The sequence below is a fragment of the Oenanthe melanoleuca genome, chromosome Z, assembly GCF_029582105.1.
Source record: "Oenanthe melanoleuca isolate GR-GAL-2019-014 chromosome Z, OMel1.0, whole genome shotgun sequence".
Taxonomy (NCBI): domain Eukaryota; kingdom Metazoa; phylum Chordata; class Aves; order Passeriformes; family Muscicapidae; genus Oenanthe; species Oenanthe melanoleuca.
In genome coordinates, this window is record NC_079362.1 from 75055824 (window position 1) to 75075639 (window position 19816).

General features: G+C 47.2%; 1 protein-coding gene across 3 annotated transcripts in view; it reads left to right on the forward strand.

The window, feature by feature from the left end:
- The window catches only part of CTIF (cap binding complex dependent translation initiation factor), a 144648-nt gene that overhangs the window by 13329 nt on the left and 111503 nt on the right, over positions 1-19816 (forward strand). For 2 of the 3 annotated variants that reach the window (XM_056514025.1, XM_056514026.1), the window contains exons 2-3: positions 14525-14737; positions 17834-17917. In XM_056514025.1, the coding sequence (XP_056370000.1) occupies positions 14558-14737; positions 17834-17917 (264 nt within the window). In that variant the 5' untranslated portion in view covers positions 14525-14557. Of the gene's footprint in view, positions 1-14524; positions 14738-17833; positions 17918-19816 lie in introns of those variants that run through there. The other variant, XM_056514027.1, reaches the window with a different exon arrangement.

Consider the following 19816-nt stretch of genomic DNA (forward strand, 5'->3'; position numbering starts at 1 on the left):
GGTGACTATTATGATTTTTTTTATTTGCTCTCCCATTTTTAATTCCTTTTGCCCTTCCTGCTGTGGTTTCTCCCTTCTCTACCTGCTCCTTTTCCTGTTTACAACATGTTTATTTGGCTACAGGTATAGGCCAGGTGCCTTTTAGAGGTGCCAAATTCTTTTTTTCTCCCCTCACAAGACAGGGATTTGCAACGTGTTAACAGGGTTTAACATATACTTCAACATTAAAAAAATAAAGCATAGGACAGAAAAAACCTCTAAATCCAGCCCAACAGTAAAACATTACAACCTGATGAATTTCCTCCATTCATGCACTTAATTTTCTTCCTGAAGGCTATAGCCAGGATTTTGGAGCCAAGAGCTCCAGGGTTGTGCAGAGAATAACCCACGTAACACGGTGCCTTCCTTGCAGGAGCAGGGCTTACTGCTAAGCTTCCAGTTAAACCACCTGATGGGATCAGCAGAGGTTAGCAGCACCGCAGGGGCTTGGTGGCAGAGGGCTTGGAAAACAACAAGTCAGCAGCACTGCCCTGGAAACCTGTTTTGTTTGTTTGTTTGTTTGTTTGTTTTATCCCCTCGCCCCACATGAGATCCAGTTGTACCTGAAAGGGAATGGGAGAGGATGGAGCGGGGCATCACGCGAGGCTTTATCTGCGTCGAGGTTTCTGCAGCCCTGGGTGTTATCTTGCGCAGTGCCTGATAGTCTCTGGAGAGTAAATATTTTCTCCTGTGGCAGAGCAGCCCATGGAGGAGCTGGGAACAAGCCAGAGCAGAGGCATTGCTGGGAGGTTAAAGCCTGAAAAGGCTGGCACTGGGCTTGTGCCTCGTGTTCCACCTTGCCAGCAGAATTAGGGCTGTGCCAGCGCCTGTTCTTTTTGGGGGAATGTGGTTTCCTATTTTCCTTATCTCCCTCTTTAGGAAAAAAAGGTTTGTATGAACTTTCCTGAGGGTCCTGTCTTTCTAAATTTCAAGTGAATTACAGTAACACTTTAAGTTTCATCTTCTTTCCTGAAGCACTGCTGCATCCTTTGGGTGGATACCCCAAGTTATCCTCAGATTCTTAGTGAATACTCCTCAACACCAGGCCATAAAACAGATAGTTAATGCTAACTCAATTTTTTTCCTTAATTAGCCGTATAGAAAAATCATAGTGCTAAGGATAGTTGTGGGGGATAAGAGTGTTTTTAGCTGTGTTCAATGGAATAGATATTTTTATTTTGTTGAAACAGGAAACAGAATAATGTCAAGTCCCATTTCAATCCAAAATGAAATGTGGTTTTAATTATTTTACACTATAAGGGAGAGTTGTGGAAATTCAGTGTACATCACCACAAAATAACAAAGTACAGAAGTCTTTGTTTCAAAATACAGAACTCTGAAAAAAAATGGAACAGTTTTTTCAGTGTTTTTTCATGGTGGTTTGGCTGCAGTGACTTGACTAAAACTATTTAAAATTCATCAAGCCAAATCTGAGCTGCTGGCAAACAAGTAATTTTAAAAATTCTTATTGTTTTGATGTGATAGGTTCAGACATTTGTTTATTCAAGGGTGAATCCTGTTTCTTCTGGAGACTGTGATGGAGGAGAAACATGACCCTTGTCCCACACTGATAGAGGGGACATGTGGCTTGAGTGCCAGGTGTCCCCTGTGGTTCCTGATGCTGGAAGGCCTTTGGATGTCATGGATATATGGGAATGCTCACCAGCAGCAGGGTGTTCTCATGGCCCAGGTCCTCAGGAAGCACTGGCACAGAGTTTCCCAGGGCAGATGTGACTGTTCCATCCCTGGCAGTGTCTGAGGCTGGGCTGGACAGGGCTTGGAGCACCCTGGGATACACTGGATGGCTTTGAAAATCCCATCCAACTCAAACCATTCCATGGTTCTGTGAAAGCTCTAGAGGGAGTGGGAAGAACCTGCCCCAAGCCCCAGAGTTGTGTTTTTATCTTGGCATTCTTTGCATCTTCCTCTGAAGCCTCCAAGTCCTGCACTGCCTCAGCACTAGGAGTGAGATTTATTTTCTTTATCACTCATACTGTATAATTTATTGCAGAAGTGCCTTTTCCAGTCCCATGTTAAATTCTGCTGCAGAATTGTTGGGTAGCAGAGACCCCTCAGATGGACATCCCTGCCCTGTGCTGGCAGCCACGTTCTGGGAATGGTGGGGCTCTACCTTCAAGACCCTTTCATGTGAGACACCGTCTGGGTTTATATCACTAAGCAGTCTCTTGATTAATCAAATCACTTCTTACCTCTTTTCTTCCCTTTTTTTCTTTTTTTCCTGGAAAGCACTATAGTTTGGGCTCTCTATTTAATCTCTGAAGTCAAAGGTATGTGAATAGCAGATGTCCTGCTGTGATGTTTCACCTGAAGCTGCTGATGCTGCTCTCCTGTGCTGCACCTGCAGCCCTCCACGATCCCATTGCACTGCTGCATCCTTTGGGCAGGTACCCTTAGTTATCCTCAGATCCTGTGAATTGTCCTCAACAAACAATTATTGGTAACTCTAGCTTTTTTTCATAATTAGCTTGTAGAGAAATCTGTGATGCCAATGATAGTTGTGGGAGATAAGAGTATTTTTAGCTGGGTTCAATGAGGGCAGATATTTTGTTGAAACAGGAAACAATATCAAGTCCCATTTCAATCCCAAATGAAATGTCTTAAATTTTTTTGCACTATAATGGAGAGATGTGGAAATTTAGTGTACCATGAAAGAAAAGAACAGGGTGGAGGAGCTGGTGAAACTCCAGTCACACCTGTAGTGTATGGCACATTTGGGTCCACGGTGCATGCAACAGATGGACACAAAGAACAGCTCAAGGGTATTTTGGGACTAATTTTATGTTCTTCTCCCTAGTACACCAGCAGCAACACTGGGACTCAACAAGGCTTTCTTCCAGTGCATGGAGGGAGACTACAGGAAAGATGGAGAGAGACTATTGGAGTGACAGGATGCAGAGGGATGGCTTCAAGCTGACAGAGAGTAGACTGAGATTAGATATTAGGAAGGAAGTAGGTGGTGAGGTCCTGGTACAGGTTGCACAGGGAATTTGTGTCTAGCCCATCCCTGGAAGTGTCCAAGGCCAGGTTGGATGAGGTTTGGAGCAACCTGGGATAGTTGAAGGTGTCCCTTCCCATGGCAGGGGGCGGCACTGGAAGATTCCTTCTAGCCCAAAGCATTCTTTGATTCTGTGGTCCAAGACCTGGAGTTGGCAGAAGTGACTGGTGTCAAGGTCGCTGACAGCAGGGAAGATGAGAACACAGGGTTGGTGAGTCCCAAAGCTGTCTTGATTAGGGCCAGTCCCAGCTGTCCTTGTTGCTGGTGGAGGTAAATTGACACTCCCCAAGCTCGTGTTCATTTCAGAGCAGTTTACTTGTCATGTCCTGAAAGTACCTGTCTCTCTGTTTGCTTTATAATAACAAGCTCCTCCCTGTCCTGTTTCTGCCTTCTGGGGCTCAGCCAGGTTCTCTGGGTGATAAATGTAGCTGTGCAAGTGGTTGGGTTGCAGCATCTTTTCACCCTGGGGGTCAGCAGACTGCTCTTCCCACCCTCATTGCTGGCTTCTTGTCATCCCTCACTCACTGCAGTTTAGGAGAGGATTGCCACAGGAGGAGTGAGTCCACCTGGGAGGGGAATTTTTGGAGATCTGCAGCAGCATTGCCCAACAGAGTGATAGTCTATGAGTGATTGCAAAAAAATGCACTTCAAGCCTCAAAAAGGAGGCTGGTGGCTGGCCAGTAGCTCCCAAAAATTCCTGTCTGGGGAGGTGCTTGGTATTTTTGGGCTGGTTCCCCAAGGCAGGCGAATTGATTCAAGCTGCCTCATCAGCTGTTGGAAGGAGCTAAAAGCTGGGGATGGATTTCAGAGAAGGGTTGAACTCGTGGGCTTGGTTCATGCTGCTTGTACAAAGCAAAGCTTGGAGGGTCTGGTTTCCCCCTGCCCCAGGCTGGGCATTCCTGCTGCTGTGACTTTTGTCAGTGTGGTGGGTTCACAGGGAGCCCAGCCCTGCCACACAGCAGCATCCTTGAGCTTGGTGAGACTTTTGGTGGGAACTTTCGTGGCTGCATTGTTTTCCTTCCTGAGACAGCTGCTGGGAGCCCAATGAAAAACCTGGGTCCATCTGCATATCACATTTGTTTTCCTAAGTTCAGTGGAAATTATGTGGGAGAATACAGCATGAGATCCCTATAGGCTGACAAGTGGATTTAGAGTCTGCAGGGGCATCTAGGAAGAAACCCGAGAAATTCTTCCCTGCAATGCTGGTGAAGCCCTGGTACAGGTTTCCCAGAGCAGCTGTGGCTGCCCCATCCTTGGAAGTGTCCAAGGCCAGATTGCACAGATCTTGGAGCAACCTGGGCTAGTGGGAGGTGTCCCTGCCCACAGCAGGGGTTGGAATGAAATGAGGTTTAAGGTCTCTTCCAACTCAAACCAGTCTGTAATTCTGTGATCTTCTCAAGCTGTAGGAGCTGCCTTAGATGATGCTCTTTGCCCACCTCAGTCACAGGGATCTCAGTTAAATTCAGATGGTCCCTCTGATTGAAGTGGGAGTCACTTTTCCAATATGCAGTCTCTTTGCTGGATGAAAGCTGACTGTCTTGATCACATCCAGTCCATGTCTCCAGGAGCAGGAGCTAAGAGGGGGCACTGTGTCCAACCCCAGGTGGAGGTAAAGCTTTGGTCACTGTCTCAGTCTGGGGTCAAAAATAAGAGAGTCAAGTGCCTTGCTGGGGTCTTTTTCAGGCTGTGCTTTTCTCTGCCAAGCAGAGGCTTCCAAAAGGTGGGAAGAGCATTGGGGATGCTGGCCATGGCCACCTTTGTCACGGTGAACTTGTTCATGTGGTGTTAGACACTGACCCCACAGGATTCCCTTTCCCCATGTGCTTCTTCAGGCCTTTTGTTTGGTTTTCTGACTATTAATTTATTATTCTTATTCTTATTCTTATTCTTATTCTTATTCTTATTCTTATTCTTATTCTTATTCTTATTCTTATTCTTATTCTTATTCTTATTCTTATTCTTACCAGAGGTAGTGTAAGGAAGCATCTGCTTTTCCTTCTCCATGTACAGAATTGCAGAAGGAGCTGTACTTTCCCCAAATCCTGTTCTTTTCCACTAGAATATTTAGAGTATCTCATCTCATGGCTACTGTCTATATGGGAACTGATAAGGTCAATGGCTCATGGTCCTGGGGTGGCTGTGATGTAAAAAACAATCTGCTGCTTCTTTTATAACTTAAACATTAGAACATGGTGGAATAATAGGGGTCCAGAGGCAGGTTTAGGAAATTTCATTTGTTTGTGGGTGTAGTTGAGTGGGATTTTTTTGGGTTTTTTGGGTTTTTTTCAGAACTGAAGGTAATTAAAGATTCAGAAAATCTCTGAATATACTCACTTGTGCATGGAATTTTTCTGTAGAGCTTAACTAGCTCAGAGAAGACTTGGTAAGTTATTTTCCACTTTCCCCTGCAATGTGGCACAAGTTTACTTGATTTATCTTTCCAGTTCCAGCTGAGCAACTCATGTTAGGCAGAATGCACAGAGATCCCTGTGAGTGAGCCAGCTGCAGGTCAGAGGGAATTGTCTCTCCTTCAACTCTTCCTCATGTAACCGCATCCCAGCCAGCAGCATACCTAAGGCTGGGAAGGATTGTTCTCTTTGGTTTTAGCAGCAGGAACCCACACAAGATTTGCTTTTAATGGTGCAGAAGATGGATTATATCCTTAAAGGCATCTTGCTTCCTCATTCCTATCTCATCTTCAAGAAATGTTGAATTGAGGATGCACCAGAGTCTCTCCTGTCTCTAGCCTTGTTGCACAGAAGAACTTCATTTCCGAAAAAGGGGAATGCTGTGATGAAGGGAAGCAGTTGGTGGGGGTGGAGGTGAGAATCCTGAAGGATTGGAACCTCATGAGGTTTAACAAGGCCAAGTGCTGGAGCTGCACTGGGTCAGGGCAGCCCCAGGATCAGTCCAGGCTGGGGATGAGCAGAGGGAGCAGCTCTGGGAGAAGGAGCTGGGGGTGCTGTGGGTGAGAGCTGGACCTGCCCAGCCTGAGCCCCCCTGCCCTGGGCTGAGCCCCCAGCGTGGGCAGAGGGCAGGGGGGATTCTGCCCCTGTGCCCCTGTGCTCAGGTGAGACCCCACCTGCAGAGCTGCCTCCAGCCCTGGGCTCCAGCAGCACAAGGACGTGGAGCTGCTGCAGCCAGTGCAGAGGAGGCACGGAGATGCTGCAGGGCTGGAGCCCCTCTGCTCTGGAGCCAGGCTGGCAGAGCTGGGGGTGCTCAGCTGCACAAGAGAAGCTCCAGGGAGAGCTCAGAGCCCCTGCCAGGGCCTGAAGGGGCTCCAGGAGAGCTGCACAGGGACTGGGGACAAGGCATGCAGGGACAGGACACAGGCAATGGCTCCCAGTGCCAGAGGGCAGGGCTGGATGGGATATTGGGAAGGAATTGCTGGTGGGAGGGTGGGCAGGCCCTGGCACAGGGTGCCCAGAGCAGCTGTGGCTGCCCCTGGATCCCTGGCGGTGTCCAGAACCAGTTGGATGGGACTTGCAACAGCCTCATCAAGTGGAAGGTGTCCCTGTCGGTGGACAGGGTTTGACAGGATGACCTTTTAAAGGTTTGTTCCAACCCAGACCATTCTGTGATCCTATGATTCCCAAGAGGAGAGGACTGGCTGGCTCCTCCTAGCATAATATCCATCCCAGAATGGCAGCTCCAGCGTTTTGGCTGGTGGCCAAGCTATGCTTCTTTGATTGCTGCTACAAGTTGGTGTACAGGCACAAAAATGCTTTTTGCCAGTGAACCACGGGCATGATTTAATAGGGATTAAGCCCTCCATGCCTGCCCTGCTGCTGACCGGGGTGTGCTGCTCCCGCCTGGCCCCTCCCATCAGCAGCCGCCAGCAGGATGGATTACTTCAGCAGGTTGACATCTCAACTTAGAGTTGGATGTGTCTTTTAGGATTACAGAGCTTTTCACTGCCCAAGTGCCCATTATATTGCCTGGGTGCCTGGAAAGAAAAGATTTTGTCCCATTAATGGTTTCCCTTCTTTTTATTACAAAGGACCACGCGTGGCGGCCAGCACGGGTGTGTGAGCGACAGTGTATGGATGAGCTTGTGGTTGTGATGCTTTTATTTAGGGTGTGGGCTGTGCTCTCTGCCTGCAGAGCGCTTCCTGCACAGGGAGCTTTGCACCCTGGCTGCTGCTTCCATAGGATCATGGCTCATCCCTTGGGGTGCCAGAAGAGCTGGGCAAAAAACCAAAAAAACAGGTGTTGGTTGCCTGAGGATTGTAGCCTGCCAGGTGAATCACAGAGGAACACACACAGGTGCATGGTGCACATGTGCAAGCTCATCTGGCAGGAGATCATCCTTGGTTCATGTCTTCCAGCACAGTCTCTGCAGCCAGCACGTCCTGCCCAGCTCCAGGGTGATGCTGTGTGCTCTCCAAGGAGAAACAGTGCAGCTCTGAAGAGGAGAGCACGTGTGAAATGCTGTTTCTTCAGATATTCATAATAATTGTTCAATATCTTTACCTGGCAACATTTTCCTTGTAAAGGTGAAAAATAACAAGGGTAAGACGTAATGTGGGCTCTTGTTCGAGTAGCTTACAGTAGAAGCAGGGGAATGTGGAAATTGATTATGTCTGGTTTAAGTCACAGTTTGTAGCATGAACCAGTGTAAAATAGGTTATAAAACTCAGGCTGTTCACAGCTCAGGGGCTTGTGGTTGCAGGCTTTTTATGGCCTGTTTCAGATTTTATATCTAGAAATGCTGATCCATTGCCTGTATTGAATTTGTATCAAAATCTGTGAGTGTTGCTTGCTGTTGCTGCTGCAGCCGGAGTGATGCTCCAGCAGTCTCCTTGCCCTGACATCCCCTGCAGTGGAGCATCCTCCCACAGGGTGAGCCCATAAACCCACCTCCACTCACCTGATGTTCAGACAGTAGTTTTCTTAGTTGTGTTCTGTTTTTTCCTTTCCTTTTTTGATAATATCTATCACGAGCCAAAGGTAATGTCTTCCCCCAGGCAAGGAAACCCATCTGGTGGAAAACCACTCCAACCTCATGCACAGATTTGACACACTAAAAGACTTTATGTCTCTAAAGGTGATGTGGGTTTGGTTTTTTTTACGGAGAAGAAGAAAAGGTTCACTTTCCAACCACAAAGAGTTGCTTATTGCAGGGAAGCAAGCTACATAATAAATGATTGTCTGGGTGAGAATGAGAGATTTCTGGCTTTCTGATTACTCCTCTCCCTTCCCTGCTGGATCATGCTGGCTGTTTTGGGTTGGATTCTGCAGCACTTGTCTGTCCCTCTCTTTTTTTCCCCCATTAATTTCTGTGTTTGTTTTGATGGCTCTGTTTCAATGCACCATGGTGTTTGCCTGCTGTGTTCTGTGCCAGGCTCGTGAGCAGCACTGCAGTGTGGCAGCTGGTGGGCTCCTGTCCTGTCACTGGGGCTTTTCTGCATCACCAGGTACCAGAAACCAGACCTGAGACTGGAGGGATGATGAAATACATTAAATGCTCAGCCAGCTGTGGATGCATCAGTGTCTGAAAAGCCCAAGGCTGCCTCCCCTAGTAAACACTCATGTGGTTTTCAGAGGTGTTTACATTTTAATTAGAAAAGGGTCAGATCTGGGGTATAATAATTTCCATTTCTGTGCTTGATGTTTTGACGTCTGGAAAGGTAGTGGTTTTTGAGCAGCAAATCCACATGATGCTTTGTGGAGATGCAGCAGTACCTGGGTATAGGGAGTCATGGTTCATCTCTGTTGCTTTTATTTTCCATAGTAACTGTTCCTGCAGGCGGCTGCGTACGAGAGCTGCCTGCCAGCAATAAAGATAAACTGCTCGTCTCATTCTCTGAGATGCTCTCACCACTCGAGAAAGACACATTGCTAATTGCTTGTTGTTGGAAATGGGCTGGATGAGGAGAGGGAAAATATTGCTGCAGAAGGGGCTCATTAAAAGGAGACGCTGGGAATCGAGCCGTGCTGATGGCCAGGAATTCCAGCCCAAGATGCAGACAGTCAAAGGTCCTTGTGCCCGTGCTGCTGTCAGAGCATTAGCTGGTGTGTGGTTGTTTGCAGAGTCGAGACTCTCAGAGGGCTTCACCTGTCCCAGAGGGGCTGATAAGAAGCAGATAAGAAGTTGAAGCGTTGTTCTGCACTATCTGCTCTTCCCTGGTCTGTGTGGTCAAAGCATCTCTCTTGTCTGGTGCTGCAGGTACTTAATTCTTCAGTGTGTGCTCCAGCACAGCTTTGGGAAGCCTGGAGTCTCAGTGAGCAGGAAATGTGAGGCAGGTGATGATGGAGGGTTTGACCATGAGCCAGAGAGGCACTGAGCAGAAGAGGGTGTCACCTCACCTGGATATCCATCCCCACCTGCACAAGGTGATGTCCAGTGTTGCTCTAGGGGCAGAGGTGGGAGAGCCATGGGGTGGGTTTTGGAGCCTGCACAAGAGATGTGGAAGTTGTTGGTTGCTCCTGAGAGAGGATGTGATGTCTGGGTCTGGGCTGAGGCATTTCCCTCTGTCTCCCTGAAGATCAGGATTTTTTTTTTGTTTTTTACCATTGTCCCATTCAGGCACAGACAAATCTGGGCTGCTGAGCTGTTCCTCAGTTCATATCCCAGGTGTCTCAGAGCAGAAGGGACCTGCTGGATCACAGTCTGTTACAAACACCCAAGGGAGAACTTACACAAGAGGAATGCTAGCTGTCTTATCACAGAACATTCTGGAAGCAGGTGGCTGCATTGCTACGTGAAGAATTTGCACTGCAGCTGCCTTTTATAGGAAGCATCTCTTGTTCCTAGAAAACTCTGGGATGATAAATCCCATGTGGCAAGACAAAGGCTTCCAGGGATCTGCCAGGATAGCTCTGTAGCCTGTCACAACTTGTCTCTGCAGCAGCTGGCCTGTGATGGCATTTCTGAGAAATAAATATTCTATGCACGAAGGATGCTCTGCATTCCTCCTGAGTGCACTTTGGAGTCATGGAGGAATGGAGGATTGGCCTGGGATTTTCTCAGTGTTTAACTGAAGGATAAGTAAGGAAGAGAGGTAAGTTTTCCAATTAAATGCTGTAAGTCAGTTAGTCAAGCCTAAATAGCTGAGGCCATGTTGTTGGAAGGGTGGGTTGGGCACTTGTCCTTTATTGGGCTTTGGTGGTAGTTACACTTTTCAATAATTGAATTTCAGTTCCGGTGAGAAGACTGATGCATGAAGTAGTTCTGCCTCAACTCTTTATTTTAGAGATCTCTCCCAATGACCTTACCTAGGAGTTGGCATTGGGTATTAGCTCCTGTCTGTGTAGTTGTCAGGAAAACACACTTCCAACTTTCACCATTTTGGTTGTGTGTGACAGTGTGGTGTTCCTGTTTTCTCTTGCCTTTGGAAGCCACAGTCATCAAAGAAACTCATTATGTGTGCAAAATTATTTTAAGCTCTTAGCATCCATCCAGGGGAAGCAAAACACTGGGAAAATCAATCTTTGTTTTCTTCCCTTTGTTGGTGCTCAATCACGTTGAACCTTGCGTAGGAGCAAGATGTGCTCTTGTTGTCCTAATAGCAGGTAAGAATATGGGTTTGTCTGGATGAAATAGAGCAAGAACTGGCTTGCTCTTGGGTCACCCCAGCCCCCTGCAGCTCTGGGCTGGTGCAGAGGGGCTGGAAATCTGGGAAAGGTCCTGGAGACACCTCCAGTGCTGGGCACAGCTCTGGAACCCTCAGGACAAGAGAGACACCGAGGGGCTGGAGCGTGTCCAGGGCAGGGACGGAGCTGGGGAAGGGGCTGGAGCCCCAGGAGAGGCTGAGGGAGCTGGAAAGGGGCTGAGCCTGGAGAAAAGGAGGCTCAGGGGGGACCTTGTGGCTCTGCACAGCTCCCTGACAGGAGGGGACAGCCGGGGGGATTTGGGATCTTATCCCAGGGAACAAGGACAGGAGGAGAGGGAACGGCCTCAGGCTGGGCCAGGGGAAGTTCTAGTTGCAAACTGGGGAGAATTTCTTGCCTGAGAAGAGCTGTCCAGCCCTGGCACAGCTGCCCTGTGCAGGGGTGGATCCCCATTCCTGGAGGGATTTCAAAGCCTTGGGGATGTGTGGGACATGAATCAGTGGTGGCCTTGGCACTGCCAGGGGAATGCTTGGACTTGATGGTCTTGGAGGGCTTTCCAATCTAAACAGTTCCATGATTCAGTGATTCTGTAAGAATCTTTTTAGGAAGATCTCTTTATGGGTAGCAGTTTTGGTGCAATATTGCTGTGCCAGCATGTTTTTGCCCAGAAGCTTGTTTTGGGGGCTGGAGTTGCTTGGCGTGGCGGGGACACAGATGTGTCTCATCCCAGGGGATGATCTGTGTGAAGATGCCCTGCTGTGCTGTCTTGCACTGCCAGGCTGCTGCAGTCCAGATTTTGGAGAGCTTTAGGTGTGGAGGGAATGTTTGGAGCCTCCTCTAGACATGTGTGGGGGGACATGTATGGTTACCCAGCCTCCACTGAGCTGATGGAAATGCATCACTGTCCTGCCTGTCTGTGGTCTTCTCATCATGGATTCACCACTTCTTAAATAATTTTAGTTGCAAGTTCCGCTCTCCTGTTGCCTCCCAACCTAAATTGGGTTCCTTTTCCATTGCTGTTCTTCCCCTATCAAAGTAACCACTTGTTTCCACAAGTTTAACAAGCCTGGAGCACCTTTGGGAGAAAGGGAGTGAGCCTACAATTGTCATACTTGTTCTTATTATCTGCTGATGAAGGGTAAAATTGTATAATTGCCAAAAAAAACTGAATAATCGTGCTAGAGCAAGAACCCCATTTAGATCACCCTTAATAACAGCTGTTAATAATTATGTATTACAGTAATGCTGATAATTACTAAGCTATAATAAGCAGTTTGCACATCTATTGACTTTTTCTGCCAATGATTCCTTCTTTAATGATCACAATAATGAGCACAACATGGACTCTGTAAAATCATAGTATTCTACAATGATTTAAGTTAGAAGGGACCTTCAAGATCCTCTAGTTCTACCCCCTTGCCATGGATAGGCATGTATTCCACTGCACCAGGTTGATCCAAGTCTCATCCAACCTGGCCTTGAACACTTCCAGAGATAGGAATGATTTGGAAGGTAATTTTCAGATCCTCTAACTTACAAACTTTGTGCTTTGACAAAGTAAGAGGGGAGAGAAGGGAGAAGTGGAAAAAAAAAAAAAAAAAAGCAAATTTAAGATTGATATCTATTTGTTATGATTAAAAAATGTACTTGGTGTCTGGGAATCCTTTGTGGTAGGTGCTGAGCTAACACAGAGCTAAGGGATCACTGCTTCATTAAGAGCTCTCACCAACATTTGTTTGCTTTGTGTGGGAGGATAGTAAATGCTTTGATGCTCAAGTGTGGGTTTGGGTTTGAAAATCTCTTTTTTGTACGTGTTTTGAGGGCGAGGTGAGAAGCCAGGAAGAGCAGGAGTTTTCTTCCTCTTGAGTGATAGTTTCCTTTAGGGAGAGGTGAAGGCACCACAAGATAAACTGATTTTTGGGTTTCCCACTAGAGATGCACAAATACCTCGGATATATGGCTTGTGTTTGTTTGCTGGACTTGGTGACTTCTGATGAACATATTTCCTTTCAGTTTGCCACCTCTCCTGTTGCTGCTTGACAAAATGCTGGTTGTGCACTGTGGTGAGCACCCCAAAAGTGAGGCATGTGGTACTTCTTCCTCTGCTTCACATTTTACCATGGATATTCAAGGGGGAGCATCTCTAGGGCAGTGTCCTGGGCTTGATTTCCTCCAATGCTACTCTTAAAAAACCCTGTAATAGGCAGGTAAACTTAGGGCTTGGGTAATGTGTGGCCCAGTGAGATGGAGGATAACCTCTGACCCTGCTCACTCCATCCTGAGTGATGTCACCTGTATCATCTGTCCCCTGCCTCGTGCCATCTCTCCATGCCATCACAGGACTCAGTAGGAGCCTCCTATTCTCCCAGCTCTTTCTTTAGCACTTCCTGTTTGATAATTGGTGCTTTCCATTTGATAATTGGCACTAATTAGTGAAAAGGGGAGAAGCATGCCCTCCTCTAGGGCTCCACACTCTCTGGGGCTCCTTCTTTTTAATTTCTTGACTTTCTTCTTTTTTCTTTGTCCTTTTTAATGTGGCATATGATTTTTGTTCAGGAGCTAATGTGCGATATTGGTCTACATAATGAGCCTTTTTGACAGTCTGGGCACATTAGGGAATAATTCCTTGAGCAGATGAAATCCTTAGGCCAGAACTGCTCATTCTCGGCAGTTTCCAAATGAAGCCACAATTGTTCAGAAGTGACAGAGGAGAAAATAGTTGAGGAGCTGGAAACTACATGAGCTGGGAACAGAATTTTTTTCCCCCTTCCCTTCTGGATGGCATGTGACTAACTCCGAATTTGCTTAGCAATTTTATGCCTGTCTCAAAGCAGATTGTAAATACCCGTTCCTGGTGAAGGAGAGGTGAGGAATGAAGTTGTTGTGTCCTACAGTGTGCTGGCAGCTCCCATATCTTCTCCCTCCCAGCTGCAGGGAGGGAGGAATATGAGATTTACCACAAGACACTGGGCCAAGGCCTAGTTCTTTCTGAATGTAGAGTTATAAAATATCCTGAGCTGGAAGGGACCCACAGGGATCATGCAGCCCAGCCCCTGTCCCTGCACAGACACCCCCAAATCCCACCCTGTGCATCCCTGGAGCAGTGTCCAAACTCTCCTGGAGCTCTGGCAGCCTCAAGGCTGTGCCCATTCCCTGGGGAGCCTGGGCAGTGCCAGCACCCTCTGGGGGAAGAACCTTTCCTGAAATCCAACCTAAACCTCCATGGCACAGCTCCAGCTGTTCCCTGTCACCACTGGGAGATCAGCACCATGCCCAGCCCAGGTCCAGGGGCTGGTGGTTTCCTTTCTTTACAGTGTTACTGGCATTGAGCCCTGGAGAAACAGGGAAGAGAAGAGAATTATAAATCCCCTTTGTCTTCTATAGAGGCAGTTTTCTGCAGCGAGAGGAAAAGTGAATTCTGTTGTGATCTCTGTTTCACCTCCTCACTGAACTGTTGGCAGTCGCACTGTTAGCTCAGTGTTATTTACTGCCACTGCCCTAGAGAAGCTTTTCAATTATCATCCTCTTCCTCACCCCTGTCCATTACCCCTTATCCGGCACAACCAGTGCTTTGGATATATTAAATTAAGCATTTTAGTGTGAGATTTTTTTTCTCCTGTGCGAATGTCTGGAGGTTTTTCAGTAGCTTGGGTTTTAAGCAGGAGGCCAGGAAATACGTCTGTTGCCCTTAAATGCAGGAATATTACAGAAATTGAGCATTTTTTGCATTCCTGGAAGCTCTAAATGCAACCACCTAGGACGATTATAAATTCTATTAGAAATGCAGATGCACAGCAAAAAACATCCTGCCCGTGGTAGCCGATAGACTTTTGTCTGCTGGGTTTTTTATTCTTTTTTATAATTACCAGGGAATAATTCCTCGCTGTGTTTTTTTTTTTTGCCTATCTCCCTCAGGCCCCCTGTGTTCCCGGCGTGTCCCCTGAAGGGATGGAGAGCTCCTCAGTGGCATCAGCCTCCTCGGAGGCGGGGAGCAGCCGCTCCCAGGAGATCGAGGAGCTGGAGCGCTTCATCGACAGCTACGTCCTGGAGTACCAGGTCCAGGGGCTGCTCACAGACAAGACCGAGGGCGACGGCGAGAGCGAGAAGACGCAGTCCCACGTCTCACAGGTGGGAGGGAGGCTCACTGAAGGGTGGGAGAGGGGCTGAGGGCTGGGTTCTCAGCTGAAGTAGCTTTTCCCAGGGTTTGGATGCGAAGCAGGGTGTGATAAAACGCTGGGTTTGGGGCAGCTCGTTTGTTCGGGGATGTATTTGAGGTGTCCAGCCTGCTGGTAGCAGTCTCCTGATGCTGGGTTTGGTTTTTTGGGGTCTCAAGGTGCATTACTGAAAGAGTTCCAGGCCAGGTTGGATGGGGCTTGGAGCAGGCTGGGATAGTGGAAGGTGTCCCTGCCCGTGGCAGGGGGTGGAATGCAATGGAGTTTAAGGTCCCTTCCAACACAAATCCATGACTCTGTATGTGAAGGATCCCATCTTTATCTGGTGTCAGCAGTGTTTGATCTGATCTGTCTGAGCTCTACAGGACCTGAGGATCTGACCCAGAGCTCTAGACCTATTTTATATCATTTCAATGTAAAGAAATTACCAAACAAAGGAACCATTTTAAGAATAGATTTTGGTGAAGAGGTCTTTTACAATTTGAGGCTCAAAGCCCTTAGAAGTGGGAGAAAATATATTTAAAAATCTAATGATCCAAAGTGTATTTTTTTAACCCAAGGCTGGAAGATGTCTGTGTTTGAAGTGACACTTTGGAGGGGCTTAGGTCAAACATACAAGTTCTGCTTATTAATCTGTCAATTTCAAAAGTAGTATTGAATTAGAAAAAAATGAATAGAAAAAGTTCTACAACCTCTTCCAGCCTGTCCACTGCTCTGCCAATAAGCCCAGTCTCCCTCTGCATCTTAAGGACAAAAATTTCTGATTCTCATGGCAGCCTGTGTACATTTTTTGCATTAAGATTTGATTGCAACAACCAAATCCATCTTCCAGTTGTGGGAATGGCATTTTAACTTTCCTTCCTGGCCTGCCCTGGAAAAAAGGAGCTGCTGGGTTTTTAATTTCAGTTCTGAGGATGTTCTCTTTCAAGATGGCTGGGTTTTACTTTAAAAGAAAAACTCCTAATAATGAAAGATTTGAACATTGGACCTTGTAATTAAACCACTTATAGAGGCACCTCAAATGAAGCACTAAATGAGGTTATACCCCAGACCGTTGATGCTGAAGTTTAATTAGGATTTATTGTGAAACTCCATCAAAATGCACCATTTTGTATTTCTAAGGCTGTGTATTGGACAAAAAGTGAGTCTGGGCTTTTACTCTAGGTCACTTGCATTTATCAAGCCATGACTTAATGGATACACTAAGAAGGAATCCTCTCTTGTCTCACAAAGTTGGTTTTTTTTTTTGTTGTTTTTCCACCTATAAGAAATAATCAGGAATTTTTATTTCTGGTTTTCTCTTCCTGATCAGTTCTTTGCAAGGAATAATCAGGCACATATTCTGCAGCTGTCTGGAGTAACCCTGGTGGAAGCCAGCCTGATGGAAGGCGGCACGTTCCCTCTTAATGAGAGCTAGAGGGAGAAAGATGGATTTAGGGGAAAGGCACTGGGCTGAGACCTAGGAAATTGTTTTTAACTGCAAGGCTCTGCCAGCAACTAAATCTTTAATGCTGGGCAAGTTACTTAATCTCTCTGCAGTTTGTTTCCTTATGGCTGTGTTGTTTTCTCTGCCTGAGAGTGGATAAATCCATTCAGCCATGTGTGTGTGAGTTGCTTGGATGGTACCACATCCCTGGACTGCTATCCTTGCTGGGGGAAGGAAGGAAAGGCACATCCTCCACATTGCTCCCAGGGAAGCTGAATCCATCACCACTTCAGAGGATCCCAAAATGTGGATGTTCCCCTGATGGGGATGTCCCCAGTCTTGCTCCCACCAGGAAAAAAGAGGATAATCAGGGAAAGGCGATTTTATTTTGCTATGGAGATACTAAGGAGTGAGCTTGTACCTTGAGAGACCTTTCCAGACATGTGGTTGCACTCAAAATTGTTAAAGGAGATAGGGATACATCTGATAAAAGGCTCTCAAGAGTGATGGCATCATGAGCCTGTCCTAGGGGGTCAGCAGAAGTGGCAGGAGAGTGATGGGCAGCTCTTTAATGAGGGGAGACTGAAATCCCTCCATCTGTGAGCTAGAACAGGCTCTCTCATGAGGGCAGAGATCATGGGCAGTTGTAGTGAAGACTCTTATTTTGTGGCCTCGTCCATACTTGTCAGGGGCTCTCAGGTGGTTGTTTGTACGGAAATTGCTTTTAATTTTCTTGGCACATCATTCTTGGTGGTGGTACCAAGCAGTGAATGTCTCTGGAGTAGCCAAATGCTTCCAGCAGGGAAGACCTCAGAGGTGGGGGTGGTCAGTTGAAGGAGTGACAAAATGACTTTAGAATGAAGCAGCATCTTTCAGGCTTGTCTAGTGAAAATTGATTTTTTGTTGTTTGTTTGGGTTTTTTGGTTGTTTTTTGTTGTGGGTTTTTTTTTGTTTGGTTTTTTTTTTGTTTTTCACCAGTATGATGCAGCCCTACATTTCTTTAAGAGACTAAAAAAAAAGGGCAGCAAGTGACATCAAATGCAATTATTTTGATGGAGGCACCTTGCTGCCCAGCCTTGGGGCAAGCTGGCCTAGGAATCTTCTGATCCCTTATGGCCATGTATGGTGGTGGCCAAACCCACAGCTTCCATGCTCATCTTCTGTTTTGTTTAAAATGAAAACACAGGGTGTTGACTGCTCAGGACATGTATCTGTCCCCAAAGCAAACAGGGTTGGAAACAAGAGTTGGGAAAAGCAGAAATTTTCCAACTTTCCGTGGAGGAATTCCATGAGTGATAGAATCAAGTCACCCTAGTGTGCATCACACACCTGGGATTTGAAACACTGCCAGGGTCAGCGAGGAGCTGTTGGGGCTGGATTTTACTGCAAAGCACCATATCAAATGCTTTCCTAGAGTTGTTCCTGCATCTTCCTCTGCGCTCCATCAGCGGGTGGAGCATTTCCAAGCCAAAGCCTTTGGGATCATCCTCAAAAAGGAGGGGGTGCCACACGTGTGCAGCCGTGCCTGCGGCTGGACGGTGTTTTCTGTGTGCTGTGGACTGACGCAGCAGTTTTGCCCAGCCCAGCTATTATTTTACACAATCCCTTTTTTTATCCCTTTTGCAGTGGACGGCGGATTGTAGCGAGCAGCTTGATGGCAGCTGTTCCCCATCCCGAGGGAAGGGCTCGTCGTCTCACGAACATAACCAGGTAGGGTTTGTGTTGAGCTTCTCCTCCTCAGACCTTTGCCTTTTATTTCTTGCACTGCCTTGCCTTTCCCTTCCCATGGAAGGGGGGATGTATCCCTCTGCTTGCCATCGAAGAGCTTGTTCCTGCCTGAACCACGGGAGGTGGGCAACATCCTGATATGTGGATGCTTTGACCTGGAGCTTAAAGGGGAAAGAATAAAGAGTGTCACGTTTATTCCAGAAGATTTTCTTATTGCCACCTGTGCGGGAAAGCTGTTAGGTGCATCAGAGCTGACTTGGAAGCTTGAGATGGAGCTGGAATGAAGGATCTTTGTGTAGCTGGGCTTCTCTGTTGTATGCAGCACAAGGATGATGTTACAGGGAAGAGCATGAAACAGCTGAGAGGGTGAGCTGGCAGAAGAAGCAGAGCTGCACGTGCTGAGAGCCTGTGTTGGTCATGCAGTGACAGGTGTGAGTCAGTTTTGGTGCTTGGACATGGTGTGAACACGAGTGAGGAGTGTTTACAAGCACTGCTGCAGGTGGCTGTCCCTCCTGGTATGAGTACCCCCATGGAAGAGGTTTGGGTAGGGTGGGGGTTTGTGTTTCATTATTGTCATCTGGTTGGTGAGCTGCTGTGTCACCATGAGACCATCAGCTCTGTGGCAACAGCACTTGCCTGAGGAGATGTGAAACTGGGGTGTGTGAGAGAAGGGGAAACAGCATTTCCATATGCTGTGGCTGATGGATGTCCCAGTCACTTCTCTAAGTGGCTTCAGGTTGGTGGCTTTCATGTTCTTCCTCTTCTTGATGTCCACTAGATTCATCTCATGTTTGATGTTCATGAAGGGGAACTTGGGAGCCCCTTGCAGGGTGTACAAGAGGCTGTGCCAGTCTGAGCAGGGTGTGTTGCAGCTCTTGTTTTGGGCACAGCTTCCTCCCACATGGAGCCATGCTGGAATTTCTTGGCTGAGGGATGGGGGCTCAGGCATCCCCTCCCTGCCATGGTCCCAGGATGCTGGTAGCACCTCTACCAACACCTGCACCCAACAAAGGCAGGGTATGGTTTTGTAGGAGGGTGTGTGCTGAACAGAGGCACTGCTTTGGATGAGCTCCTGAAGGTGCCAGACGGAATTGTGGATTTAATTTATTACAGCTTTGATCTGCTTCAGAGTAGTCAGCAGCAAAGCCTCATCCAGGCTCCCTCCCAGCACGGCTGATGCTCAGCTGTGAGGCTGGCCATTTCCATCGGGCTTCCTTGGGTGGATCAGGGGCTTTCCCTGGGGAAGAAGCTCCCTGGCTCTTCACCAAGGGCTCTGCTGACGTGCCAGTGGCTGGTGGGGACCACAGGAGGATGCAGGAGTCATGCATGGCTGTTACTTTCCTAACATCCTCTATCTGCCTGGTGCCATGCATTCTTTTGTTTCAGCTTACATGGAATTTTTCTGTTTTCTTGGGTTTTTTCTTTTTTTTTTTTCCCCTTTTTCCCCCCCTGGCAGTTAAATGTATTTGATCTCCTCCTACAGGGAGCTCCTTTCCTACACACAAACACCATTTGCTGGTGCCCAAGCTGCATACCCTGTGTTTGGGCTCTCTCCCAGCCTGCAGCAGAGCTAGTAATTATCTCTCTCCATGTTTGGCTTCCTTTAACTGTGAGTAACAAATTTTCCTTGGCACTGGAGAGGAGCTGCAAGCTATTGTTCCTGTCATGGCAAGCATTTCTCTCACTGTCACTGATATATGAGTGAAACGCTGCTGGTGAGGACCAAGTGCAGTTTATTACCATTCCTGGCTGTTTTCACTATCATCTTTCAATATTAAAAAAAAAAAAAAAAAAAGAAAAAATCTTTACTGAGATATTTGCCTTGAATTAAAATTATCAATCATTTTTCAAACCTGCTAAGGAGGAAGCCAGCTAATTATT